The sequence below is a fragment of the Trachurus trachurus genome (assembly GCF_905171665.1).
Source record: "Trachurus trachurus genome assembly, chromosome: 19".
Classification (NCBI taxonomy): domain Eukaryota; kingdom Metazoa; phylum Chordata; class Actinopteri; order Carangiformes; family Carangidae; genus Trachurus; species Trachurus trachurus.
The window spans coordinates 2,502,395-2,516,006 of record NC_139913.1 but is presented as its reverse complement, the minus strand read 5'-3'; the positions used below and the strand labels follow the sequence as shown (position 1 = coordinate 2,516,006).

At 40.0% G+C, this 13,612-nt stretch overlaps 1 protein-coding gene across 1 annotated transcript in view; it reads left to right on the top strand.

Moving 5' to 3' along the window:
* LOC311002832 (wings apart-like protein homolog) overlaps nt 1-13,202 on the top strand; it is a 42,269-nt gene extending 29,067 nt beyond the window's left edge. Inside the window, exons 13-20 of the mRNA XM_083994371.1 lie at nt 721-797; nt 3,751-3,887; nt 4,965-5,080; nt 5,760-5,969; nt 7,202-7,424; nt 10,595-10,683; nt 10,811-10,906; nt 12,197-13,202. Of these exons, the coding sequence (XP_083850497.1) occupies nt 721-797; nt 3,751-3,887; nt 4,965-5,080; nt 5,760-5,969; nt 7,202-7,424; nt 10,595-10,683; nt 10,811-10,906; nt 12,197-12,262 (1,014 nt within the window). The 3' untranslated portion in view covers nt 12,263-13,202. The remainder of the gene's footprint in view (nt 1-720; nt 798-3,750; nt 3,888-4,964; nt 5,081-5,759; nt 5,970-7,201; nt 7,425-10,594; nt 10,684-10,810; nt 10,907-12,196) is intronic.
* The last annotated feature ends 410 nt before the right edge of the window (nt 13,203-13,612 follow it).

Here is a 13,612-nt window from a genome sequence, read left to right as displayed (position 1 = left end):
TGATGGTGACGAGGCCTGTGTGTCGCTACAGTATTTTCTTTTGCACTTGTATAGGAGTGTGTTAGAAAAAACCAAACTGATTTACAGCTTGTTGTTTATAAAGCTGCTGTTCTGTGGACTAATTTCTGTGCATGAGCTGTCAGTCAGTGAATACAGATTGTTGCAAAGCATTTCCCTCCTCCTGGGATTTTAGTTATGATGGGAAAAATATGAATGACGTCATCAGTGACTAGTCGACGTCGACTCGACTTTCATAACATTAGAGTCGACTTTAAAAAATCTGAAGTCATGCAACCCCTACTACACAGTGAAGTACATCCCATAACTGGTTCAGATATGGTCACGGTTTGATTTGATATTGATTCATTTAGATATATTTCAGTTTAAATACCAATTTGCCTGGTTATGAAAGAGATTTTCTCAAAACTAATGTTGCAAATTGTACAAAGATGGAACTGTCTATATAAGAAATATTCATGTTTATATTAAATTGACTGAAAAACAGTTACATTAATTTACATTCATTTAACATGACCCACTTTTTTGTGTGTGTTTAGATTGATCAGTTTCAGGGTTGTTTGTGATCAGGTTTCAACACAAACCTGCAGATCTGGACTAAAACCATCTGCAACACCAACATGATGATAAAACTCTTCTGGATTTTCCTTTAAAGCCAAACATTGACTGTTAACATCTGACCATCTTTGTGTGTTTGTGCAGGTCACAGTCCACAACCCAGAGAACCAGAGCTACTTGATCGCCTACAAAGACTCGTCGCTCATCGCCTCCTCTGCAAAGTGAGTAAAGAGTCCAGAGTTGATATTCCTGTGTTTATGACACAAACGGGAGCTTCCGACTGCACCTGAACACACCGCGCACGGCAACTTGGGTCTCGACTCCGCCAGACTTTGAATTAGATCTAGTTTTACAAACATGTCGGCTTGTTGAAGTAAAGAAACTTCTGGCTGCATGTTTGAGTCGCCATCTGACGCTGTCTGTGGCTGTGAGGGATGTAAACAGCCTAAGCAGCAGAACTTCAATCCGCTCCCATTCATCGCTGCCGTGGCGATGCGGGGACAGACACAACTACCGCAAAACAGGAGACATTAAACTGAAAATCTTCAGATTCCTTCTGTTAGACCTAAAATGTTAGGAACATACAGCCCCCAGTTGAATTTGCCTGGAATTGTCCTTTAATGCTTCATGAGGGTCAAAGTGAAAACTGAGGAACTAAGCAGGATTTCTCCCGTGTCTCTGCTACATTTTTACCTTAATTAAAAAGCTCTGTAGTAATTGTGATACACACAAACACGCAATCTTTTGTTTATGACGGTTAAGACTACACAAATATACACGTCGTAACATCGTAGACATTATATAACAGTATCCACCGCTCCATGGATTGATGGATTGATTTTTCGACGGCTTTGTTGGAAACAGAAGCACATGGAGGAGAGGAGGGTTAGAGACACAGAGGACTTCACATAGTTCCTCCTGAAAATCCACAAATATTGAAAACCCTGAAGAGTGACAAGTGTTTTAAATCCAAACCACTATGAAGTGTTTCATTATGAAGGAACACAGACCGACTCAGCTGAACAACTGTACCACACACACACACACACAGACTCTGTGTGTGTGTGTGTGTCAGTGCCTTATGGTTATAATCTGTATCATTATCAGGGTTTTTTTGTTCCTCAATTTCCTGGTTGTGACATCCTGTCAGTCAGAGCTGTGACCTCTGACCCCTGAGCCCTCGGCCCCCCTCCTCACCCCCCCACCCCCCCGACCCTCAGCAGAGAGAGAGAGAGTTCACTTCTCTTCTCTGTTTCCTCCTCTGAGCGTCTGAGAGAGAAAAGATGTTTAGGTAACACTTTACTTGAATAGGTATTCATAAGATGGACATAAAACTGTTGTTAAGTGTCATTCAGTAAGTTATGTCACTTTTGATGCAAAGTTGACATTGTTTGAGATGTTTTTGTTCTGACAACTTGACATAAAGACAATTTAAACTGTCATAGCAGACCTAATGGCCAAACTTTAAAAATTATGTCAAGTTCTAATAATAAAAACATCTCAAACAATGTCAACTTTGCATCAAAAGTGACATAACTTACCGAATGACACTTAACGACAGCTGTCAGAAGTATTCACTGATGGTGTGACCGGACCGTCGCCCCCTGCAGAACGTCTGCAGCGGGGGAGGGAGAGGGGGGGTGGGGGGGTGGTGATGATGATGATGATGGTGGTGGTGATGGTGATGAAGGCAGAGCGGGTCAACAAAGAGCTGCTGTTCCCGAGGCGACGCAGGCCTCGGTCTGAGCCTCAGCTGTCCTCACACTTAACTCGATTAATCCCCCAAACCACCGGGTGAGCCGGAGAGCAGGGAGCACCTGACACACACACACACACACACACACACACACACACACACACACACACACACACACACACACACACACACACACACACACACACACACAAGCTGTGTATTCATGTTCTCTTTATTTCAGTATCTTCCTCCTTTATCCGACACTTCCTTCTTCTTTCTTTCTTTTTTCCAGTTTTTTAGTTTCCTCCTCTTTCACCTTTCACACATTTATGATAGAAATGATCACTATTGAATAAATGAACAATGTAATTGGACAGCCGCAACAATTAATCGAACAATAATCGATTATTAAATCAATCGTCAACTATTCTGATAATCTAATAATCACTTTTTAAAGAAAAAAAGTCAAAATTCTCTGATTCCAGCTTCTTAAATGTGAACATTTCTTGTTTCGTTGTTCCTCTATGACAATAAACTGAGTCTCTCTTTGGTTTGTGGACAAAACAAGACATTTGAGGACGACGTCGTCTGGTGGTTTAGGAAACACTGAATTTTTTAACATTTAATCGACCAAACAACTAATCGATTAATCGTTTACATAATTCGACAGATTAATCGATAATGAAAATTATCGTTAGTTGCAGCTCTAGACACAGGAGCTAAATGAACGTCACCGTGATGATGAGTTAATTATAGTAACTGAACGATGTGATCAGTGAATGACTGTACAGATGTGTGTGTGTGTGTGTGTGTTAACTGACCCCACTCTCTCTCCGTCTCATTGTCCCGCCTCCCTCTGTTTCCTCGTCTCTCCGTCCTTCTGCTCTGGGTTCAGTCTCCGCCGTCATTAAGTTTAATCGAGTTATTTACATCAGGCTGCTGACCTGCTCTGGCCCCGAGTCCTGCTGCTGCTGCTGCTGCTGCAGCCGGCCTCGTGTGTGTGTGTGTGTGTGAGTGTGTGTGTGTGTGTTAGTGTAAGTGAATGCAGCTCTGTGTTACGACGGATCAGAGCAGCAGATCCAGTCCGATCCAGATCACGTCTGGATGTGAGTCCCGTTTGTGTCGGCTGCGATGAACGACCGACTGAAATTAGTTTTTCCTTCTTCATCGCTGAAAAGACAAAGTGAATCCACAGGAGCACAAAGAAGCACACACACACACACACACACACACACACACACACACACACACACACACACACACACACACACACACACACGCTCCCTGTCCCACTGCTGCCTCATTTTTTTATTTACTACACTTTGCTCCACGTGACCTTGAGGTATAATCACAAATAAAGATGGTTTTAACTCTCCTCCTTTCTCCAACTCTCTCCTCTTTTGTCTTCCTCCTCCTCCTCCTCCTCCTCCTCCTCCTCCTCCTCCTCCTCTTCCTCCTCCTCCTCCTCTCCCCTCCAGGAATCTGAGGAGGTGTGAGGCGATGATCCAGCGTTACAACAGGGTGGTGAACTCGGACGGAGCCGTGGTGGGGAAAGCTGTGGAGAACTGTATGAGAGCCATTATAGGAGTCCTGCTCAACCTGACACATGACAATGGTGAGAGTTGCATGCATCCCATAAATCAGCCATGGTCCAAACTATTCCAACAAAGGGCTCACGGCTCTGCTCCGCCGTTCTAAAAACAGCTTGCACCGACAATTAAAAGGTATAACGAACCTACTGCTATGACTATAGGGATTATGGCAATGGGCCAATTTGCCAAAATGTTGAACTATCCCTTTAACATTCACTCTTATCTACCTGTGGGTTGCACTCCAAGTCGTCGTTGTTTTCTTCCTGCAGCTTTAGACATATCTAAGAAAACAAAAACTATACAGTTCAGTTTAGTTTCAATTCGTTTTTGCATTGTTCATTGAAGTTTTCATTTAGTTATCTTATTTTTGGAAAAAATGTTATTTTTATTTCAGTTTTCTAAATACATTACATACAGACGCCGTTTTTTCCCCCGTGCATGTCCGTGGAGCTGTGCGCCGCGGACATGCACGGTTCCCTACGTTGCTGTGTCAGGCAGGTGTTTCCCACGGAGCTTCTGCCCCGTTTCAGAGGTGAAGGAAGCCCTAAGTGGAAAGACGTCACCTCCGCGATGTAGAATTTGTTCAATTAAAGTGAAACTAACACATTAATATATAGGCCTATATGTCCATTACACACTGAATGAAACATCCCATGTCTTTATTTATTCAGTTTATTTGAATAGTAATAATTATGACTAACATTCAGTGAAGACCTACAATTCACTATCTCCAAAATGGAAATAATGCAAAGGATTATTATTATTTTTTTTTAAGCATTTTTAATAGAAATGTTGGCCTTCTGAAAACTATGTCCATCTATATGCACTCAATACTTGGTTGGGGTTGAACTACTGGGAATTGACTTTTCCGTGATATTGTAATGTAATTATTTGTTAATGGTGAGCTTTTTTGGTCCTGACCCGTTTGCATCCCTGAGTTTTAGTGAACTATATAATAACCCTGACACATGCAACTCCTACCGATGAGTTTAAGTCTAAACTAAAATCTTGGTTAGTTTGAGTTAGTTGAGTCGTTCCAAGCAGCCGACCACCTGTGTGTTAATGTGTGTGTATTTTATTGTGTGTGTGTGTGTGTGCAGAGTGGGGCAGCACAAAGACCGGAGAACAGGAGGATCTGATCGTCACGGCTCTGAACTGTGTCCTCAGAGTCCCTCAGTATCTGCCGCAGGAGCAGAGGTTCGACATCCGAGTCCTGGTGAGAGGCGCACAACGTCAGAAACATCCAATCCAATACATTTTAGTTATAGAGCACAATTTAAATAAAAAAACACAAAGGTTTCCAAAGTGCTGTACAGTAAAATAAAAAACATAAAACATACTAAAAAGGCAAAAATATTATTAATTAAAAAATAAAACATAATAAATACACTGCAAAAACTAACAAAATGTAATTTCTAGTCAAAATAATCTCTTTCCACTTAAAATAAGACTCGTCATATTTAAAAAGTAGCTTGTTTTTAGACACTTTTTTTTTTTTACTTTTTTCAAGTCTATTTTCACTTGGAATAAGTAGAAAAATCTGACACAAAAAACTTGCTCCACTATCAGATTTTTCTACTTATTTCAAGTGAAAATTTGTTTGTAACAAGTGAAAATGATCTAAAAACAAGTTAATTTTTAGGTGATGAGTCTTATTTTAAGTAGAATGAGATTAGTTTTGACTAGAAATGAGACATTTTGACTAGAAATAAGACAAATATTCTTGGTAAGATTTTTGAGTTTTTGCAGTGTAAATAGACTGTCCACCCCAGATAAAATATCTGTGCACATAAAATATCAACAACCTACGTAGCCAAAGAAAAGCCAAAGAAAAGAGAAACAAGTTAGAAACAATAGGTTAATCTGTGTGTGTGTGTGTGTGTGTGTGTGTGCAGGGCCTGGGCCTGCTGATCAACCTGGTGGAGTACAGCGCCAGGAACAGATACTGTCTGATGGAGATGGAGATGGAGGGAGATCAGGGTCCCTGCGACTCCACCGTGCTGCTCAGCGCTCCGCTACCGCCGCCGCTCCAGGACCAGAACCAGGACCTGAGTCTGAGTCTGACCCGCTCCGGGCCGCTCAGCGCCATCGCCGCGCTCGTCCAGGTACCAGAGGCCGACGAGGCCGCGGCTCAGGGTCGCACATGGACCAACAGAGTCTTTTACTTGGTGGTGGTTGAAACACACCGCGATGCAACTATCTGTTGATAAAGAGGAACAGAGGAAGAGACGGAGTTGATTTATTTGACATTACACTGCAAAAACTCAAAATCTTTCCAAGAATATTTGTCTTATTTCTTGTCCAAATGTCTAATTTCTAGTCAAAACTAATCTCTTTACACTTAAAATAAGACTCATCACCTAAAAATTAACTTGTTTTTAGATAATTTTCACTTGTTTCAAACTAATTTTCAATTGAAATAAGTAGAAAATTCTGCCAGTGAAAGCAAGTTTTTTGTGCTTCTAATAAGAAAGAAAAACTTGCTCCACTATCAGATTTTTCTACTTATTTCAAGTGAAAATCTGCTTGAAAGAAGTAAAAAGTGTCTAAAAACAAGCTGCTTTTTAATGTGATGAGTCTTATTTTAAGTAGAATCAGATTTGTTTCGACTGGAAACAAGACAAATGTTCTTGGTAAGAGTTTGAGTTTAAGACAAAATTAACATTCAGACAAAAAAAAAAGTTGCGTTTCACCTTTCAGAAATATCTTTGCACTCAAAATTGTCGAAAACAGACGAGTGTCTTTTTTCTTCTTGCTGCATCAGGACGTCGGACTCTAAACGACTCGTGTGTGTTTTTCTTTGTTGCAAACTAAGTTTATTACCAGGGTTCTTACGGATCCTTAAAAAGTCTTAAAAGGCATTGAATTCATTAATCTAAAAACAAGGCCTTAATTGGCATTAAAATGTCTTAAATCAATTTTTCCAATGACTTAAAAATGTTAACACATGGTAAGTGGTATTTTATGGTTGTAATTAGTCTCAAATCTCAAAATAATTGGGTTTTTTTCTGGACTTTTTATGCATTTATTTTGAAAGGACAGCTGGAAAGAGACACAATCCAATGTTCATGTAGTAGTCACTTTACCTTGGATCACATAGGAAAGTAGGTAAAATTGTCCCTGACCCTATGTAATTGATTATTTTTCTGTGTTTATTATGAAGTCGGTCTTAAATTTAATTTCAAGTGGCTTTAAAAAAGTCTTAAAAAGTCTTAAATTTAACTTGGCTTAAGTTGTAGGAACCCTGATTAATGAATAGTGTTGTAGTCAGTTAGTTAGTTAGTTGACTGGAGGATTAAACCACACTAACTCTCCTCTTCCTCCTCCTCTTCCTCAGCTCTTCCTCCAGAGGGAACGAGCCGCCATCCTGGCCGAGGCGCAGACTGATGACCTCATCAAGGAGCCGCCGAAGCCCGCGGACCAGAGCGGCCAGTGGCAGGAGACGGGCGGAGAGATCCAGTGGGTCGCCAACGACAACCACACCACCACCACCACGGAGAAGCAGGAGGAGGAGAAGAAGAAGAATGAGGAGGAAGACGGGGAGCTGGACCTCAACAAAGGTACAAGAACAACACTCTTACCAAGAATATTTGTCTTATTTCTAGTCAAAATGTCATTTCTAGTCAAAATAAATCTAATTATACTTAAAATAAGACTCATAACATTAAAAAGCAGCTTGTTTTTAGACACTTTTTTTTTTTATTTTTTCAAGCAAATTTTCCACTTTAAATAAGTAGAAAAATCTGACAGTGGAGCAAGTTTTTCTTTCTTATTACAAGCACAAAAAACTTGCTTTGACTGGCAGATTTTTCTACTTATTTCAAGTGAAAATTAGTTTGAAACAAGTGAAAATGATCTAAAAACAAGATCATTTTTAGGTGATGAGTCTTATTTTAAGTGGAAAGAGATTAGTTTTGACTAAAATTGAGACATTTTGACAAGAAATAAGACAAATATTCTTGGAAAGATTTAGAGTTCTTGCAGTGAACAACCTTTTGATTTATACTATGGGACTCGATTTAAAAAAAATTAATTATTTCATCTCGATTAATCGCATATCAATATTTGACACGAGAAGCAACATTTTTCAGTTTAAATGTATTTTGGTATATGACTGAATCAATGAATAGACACATAAATGAGCTTAAACAACAAAGTCAAACATAAAGTGTAATATGAATATAGAACATTATGATTTCATTGTTCACAAGGCACAGACTTAAATTAAAGTTCGCTATATTCAAGCTTTTTCTTTTTTTTTTTTAGATTTATATTGTTTTATTTTCCAACATTCTCATTCATAATCATAACAGACCAAGTGACAAACAACATTCACACACACATATACACATATACGTATTCAAGCCTTTTCAGGACTTTTTGTAAACTTTGTGCCTTAAACACATTCGTTTTGATTAAATGCGTTAATTTTTTTTGTCGCGTTATTTTTCTGTAATTAACGCGATAAAGTCCCAGCCCTAATTTATATTTATATATACAGCTCTGGAAAATAATAAGAGACCACTTTCACAAATGTTTCTTATAAAAGCATCTCTACATGTATGACAGTCATTCTTTTCTTTTCTTTTTTAACTCATTCTCCTGAACCACATCTGGAAGATTATAAAAACCACTGCTGGGATTAAACATTGACAGTATCCCACAAAAACTGATTTATAAACTCTTCCTGAGTTAAAATATTCTTGCTGCGTTGTTTAGGAATAAATATGATAGGGCTGGGCCAAAAAATAATCGATTTTTATATTAATCACAATTTTTTTTCTGGCGATTTTTAAAAATCGATTCTTTTTCGATTTAAACATTTTTGGACGACCAATCTTTTTTTTTTTTTGGACGACCAATCTTTATTGTACAATCATGTATTCTGTGCCATTACACTCGACAAAGTCAAACCGGCCTGTTGTGTTCGTTTGTTCACAGATATCTATGTGAACAAACGAACACACCAGACAAACTGATGTGATGTGTGTATTGTTTTTTGTAAATATGACTTATGATGTATTGTCAAGTGTTTGGTTCAACCTGCTCTTGTTTAAGGAAAGAAAATCACAATAATTGAAATATAAAATCGCAATACTTGGTAAAATCGAATCGCAATTTAAATCGAATCGGGACCCAAAAATCGTTAGAGAATCGAATCGGCACAAAAGCATATCGGCCCAGCCCTAAAATAGGAGCATGTTTTCTTTGCATTATTATTATTCAAGGTCTGAAAAGGAAGAAGTTATTTAGACTAGTTTAGTCATTTTCAGCCAATAAAAGCTCTAAATGACAATATTTTTCTTTCAATTTTGGGAGAAATGTTGTCGGTAGTTGATAGAATAAAACTACATTTTTTTAATTTAATTTTGCTCAAACACACACCTATAAATAGTAAAACAAGGGAAACTGATCATTTTAGGAGTGGTCTCTTATTTTTTTTCCAGAGCTGTATATATTTATTTTGTTTGTTTGTTCATTTTAATATGTAAAGTTATTTATCAGGGATGTGATTCTTCCGGATTTGTCCGGAAATCCGGATTTTTAGACATGAAAATGTGACCCTCGTAAATCATGCAAATCCGCTTTTTTTTTTGAGAAGGGGGATGGGGGGGTAGGGCCGGCGGAGCGCCCGACCGCCATTACCCACCATTAAACCCACACAGCCATAGGTGTTGATATTTCCCCAAACATTGAGCAGTAACGTAACAAGAAGACGTAGCGGCGGTAGTCGGTAGTTTTCTCTCTCTCTCTCTTTTTCTTTTTTTTTTGCCGCCGTAGTGTTTGTTGGAGCGGCGTGGTGCTGCACGTGACGCGCTGACGTTACTGTGTTTACATTTACGGCGAGCATTAATTCTCTGTCCGAAACCGTTAAAAAAAAGAAAAGAAAAGAAAAGCCCGGCCTCACCGATCATATTCTCGGCTCGAACCAGCGCGTCCGGACGGGTTAAGCCGTCCATGCTACTTATTAGAGCCCAAAACAACAGTCCAGAGAGCCGAGGGACAGAGAGAGACAGCACAGCAACAGGTGTGTGTGCACTGCGTGCGTGCGTGCGCTACCTGCTGTAAAGGGGCTCTGCAGCCACAGCTTCCCACTAGACCAGTTCTGAGTTCAGTTTAAGTTTCATACTCCAGCTATTCTTGCATTACAATGATAGGAACCTCAGTCAGTAGTAAATCTGCTTTTTTTTTTTAAATTATTATTATTTACTTAAGCAGCTACAAAAAATATTAGACATGTGCGGTACCACACATCTGGCTGGAAGGTCTCAATGGTTCAAGAACCTTTTTTCCATCATTAAATATTAAAATGGAGCTAGTACTGCATGTTTGTTTTCCTTTTAAATAAGTTCAATATCAAGTGGTAATTCCACCTGCCATAACTGGCTCTCTCTCTCTTGTCTCTCTCGCTCTCAGACACATTGAATGATCAAAATGATGAAGTTTATGTCACAGTGTGTGTGATATTCACAACACACACACACTGTAATAATATCTGCACCTATTGTTTGACATGCTGTTATTGAGTTTTTTTTTCTCCTTAAATTAATTGTTTTCTGTTTGTGTATATAGGCCTACTTTTAATATAAAGTGTCAACATTTTGTCATTGTGTGTAATGGCTGCACTGTTGCCGTGTCGCGCTATGGGTCCGTATAATTTCCTGCTTTTTTGTCCTTGGCCAATCACATCCCTGATTTATAAATGTCTCATCTTCCTCCTCCTCCTCAGCTCTGCAGCACGCAGGGAAGCACATGGAGGACAGCATCGTGGCCTCCTACACAGCACTGCTGCTGGGCTGCCTCTGTCAGGGGAGCCCGGTGAGACTCTCACACACACACACACACACACCACCTGCTGCAAAATGAAAACACACATCCAGATTGTTTCATTGTGTGTTGTTGTGCTTCATCTTCTCTCTCTCTCTCTCTCTCTGTCTCTGTCCAGTTGAATGTGACTACTGTGAGAGAGAACCTGCCGAAAGGAGATTTCTCCATCATGACAGAAATGCTGAAAAAGTTCCTCAACTTCATGAACCTCACTGTGAGTATCGACCAATCAGAGTCTGACTCTACTCTCATTAACGTTTATATCTTATTTAATTATTAAACTGTCCCAAACCTCAAAGACTCAATATTAAACTACAGTGTTTTTACCAACTGAGGAAGTCACAGTGGACGGTTATATTAAACCTAATGAGAGATTAATTAATTTAATTTAGTTTAATTCTGACTGTTCATCCTGTGTCCAGAGAGCTGATGTGATGGAAATGATCATTATTGAATAAATTAACAAAATAATTGGACACAGCCGCAACAGTTAAAGGGATAGTTCAACATTTTGGCAAATTGGTCCATTGCCATAATCCCTATAGTCATAGCAGTAGGTTTGTTATCTTTAATTGTCGGTGCAAGCTGTTTTTAGAGCGGCGGAGCAGAGCCGTGAGCTGCTCAGAGCTACGCTACGGAGGCTCATTATGGGATTTCTTGGTTTCCCTCATCAAACTCATCAAATACACAATCCAACAACTCCACAACGCTCTGGTGGACAAGTTGTGAGCTGCACATTCACCACGCTATGAGATAATAACACAACGTTACCACACAGAGTTGTTTTAGAGGGAAATACAGAGACTGCTTGATGAAAAACTGTCCCTGAAGGCAACGTGCATCAGCGGTTTTGCATGAATTTACCTCTAAAACAACTCTGTGTGGTAACGTTGTGTTATTATCTCATAGCGTGGTGAATGTGCAGCTCACAACTTGTCCACCAGAGCGTTGTGGAGTTGTTGGATTGTGTATTTGATGAGTTTGATGAGGGAAACCAATTAAGAAATCCCATAATGAGCCTCCGTAGCGTAGCTCTGAGCAGCTCACGGCTCTGCTCCGCCGTTCTAAAAATAGCTTGCACCGACAATTAAAGGTAACGAACCTACTGCTATGACTATAGGGATTATGGCAATCGGTCAGTTTCCCAAAATGTTGAACTATCCCTTTAAATTAATCGTCAATTATTTTGATAATCTAATAATCAGTTTGAGTCCAAATTATCTGTTTCCAGCTTCTTAAATGTGAATATTTCTGGTTTCTTTGTTCCTTTTATGACAATAAACTGAGTCTCTCTTTGGTTTGTGGACAAAACACGACATTTTTTTTTACATTTAATCGACCAAACAACTCATCGATTAATCGTTTAAATAATCGACCGATTAATCGAATAATGGAAATAATCGTTAGTTGCAGCCTTAGACACAGGAACTAAATTAACACCAACGTGATGATGAGTTAATTATAGAAACTGAACCACCTCTCTTCTCTCTGTTTCTCTCTACAGTGTGACGTCGGCACCACAGGACAGAAGTCTATCTCCCGGATCATTGACTATCTGGAGCACTGCTAGAGAGAAGCCTGTCTCTCTCTCACACACACACACACAGACACAGACACACACACACACACACACACACACACACACACACACACACACACACACACACACACACACACACACACACACACACAGAAACACACACACGACCACCATCATCACCTCAGACTAAGTTCCCTCTTGGAAACAGGCTCGTTACCGTCTCATAACTCACACATCTTCATTCATCGTCACCTTCCTCATGTTGCCATCAGACCTCCTCCTCCTCCTCCTCCTCCTTCTGTTAAAGGAGCAGTTCATGTTTTTTTTGTGTGTTTTTGTTTTTTTAAATAGTTACACTGATGGAGACTCCACCAAACTCTTAATTAATTGAACTTGATCTGGACTTAAATGTGACCCTTAAACATCGACCCAGTCCTCTTTAGGGTCTTTTATTTGTACTTCACCTCCTGTATTGAGTCCGAGGGAGGTGTGTGTGTGTTTGTGTGTGTGTTCTTCTTTCAGTTTCCTCACACTAAACCTCCCTCCTTCGTATCGATCGGTGACAGATTGGACTGAGGTTGTGGTTTTCTCCGGCCTGTCATCAAAGCCTCCACTCTGCCTCCTATTATCAGCAAAAGTGGCTCCAGTGGTTAAAAAACTTCTCACCAAAATAACCACTTTGCTTCTTCCCTTTGAAGACCGACGACCTCGACTCGTTCCCGACCACCTCGCTCCCTTCACGCTGCGCTCTTCTTCCTTTCTTCTTCCTTTCTTCTTCCTCTTTTCTTCCCGGTGCTGCTCCGACCTCTTCACCTCTGTCGGGAGGAGGCAGCGTGAGGCGGAGGAATCAAAAGTATAGATTGTTTCTGGCCAAAGAGCAGAGACACAGAGTGAGAGTTCAGGCCTCTAACTGCAGGGCTTTTGTCGCGTTTTAAGGTGGTATTTGTTAAAGGGATAGTTCACCCAAAATTGAAATTTCTACTCCCCCTCATGTGGACTAAGGGCTGGGAGAAGTTTCAGAGTCCTCCGTGGCTTCTCTGAGTTACAGGGGGTCTCGGCGTAGCAGTGCATGTCCATATGACGGTTGCAAATGGATACCAACTGTCTTCATAACAAAAAGACACACCAAAAAACATCCAAATACCTCCATGCTGCTCGTATGTAATGTCCGTCTTGTATTGAAGCCCCAAAATGCGAAATTGTCCTGAAAAAAATTAAATAAGTCTATATTTCAAGCTTGTTTTGTAGCGGAAGCTTCTCGAAGCTCCTCTTCCCGGTTCGTCAAATTTGATGAACAGTGACAATTTCTCATGTCGGGGCTTCAATACAAGATGGACATTACATACGAGCAGCATGGAGGTATTTGGATGTTTTTTGGTG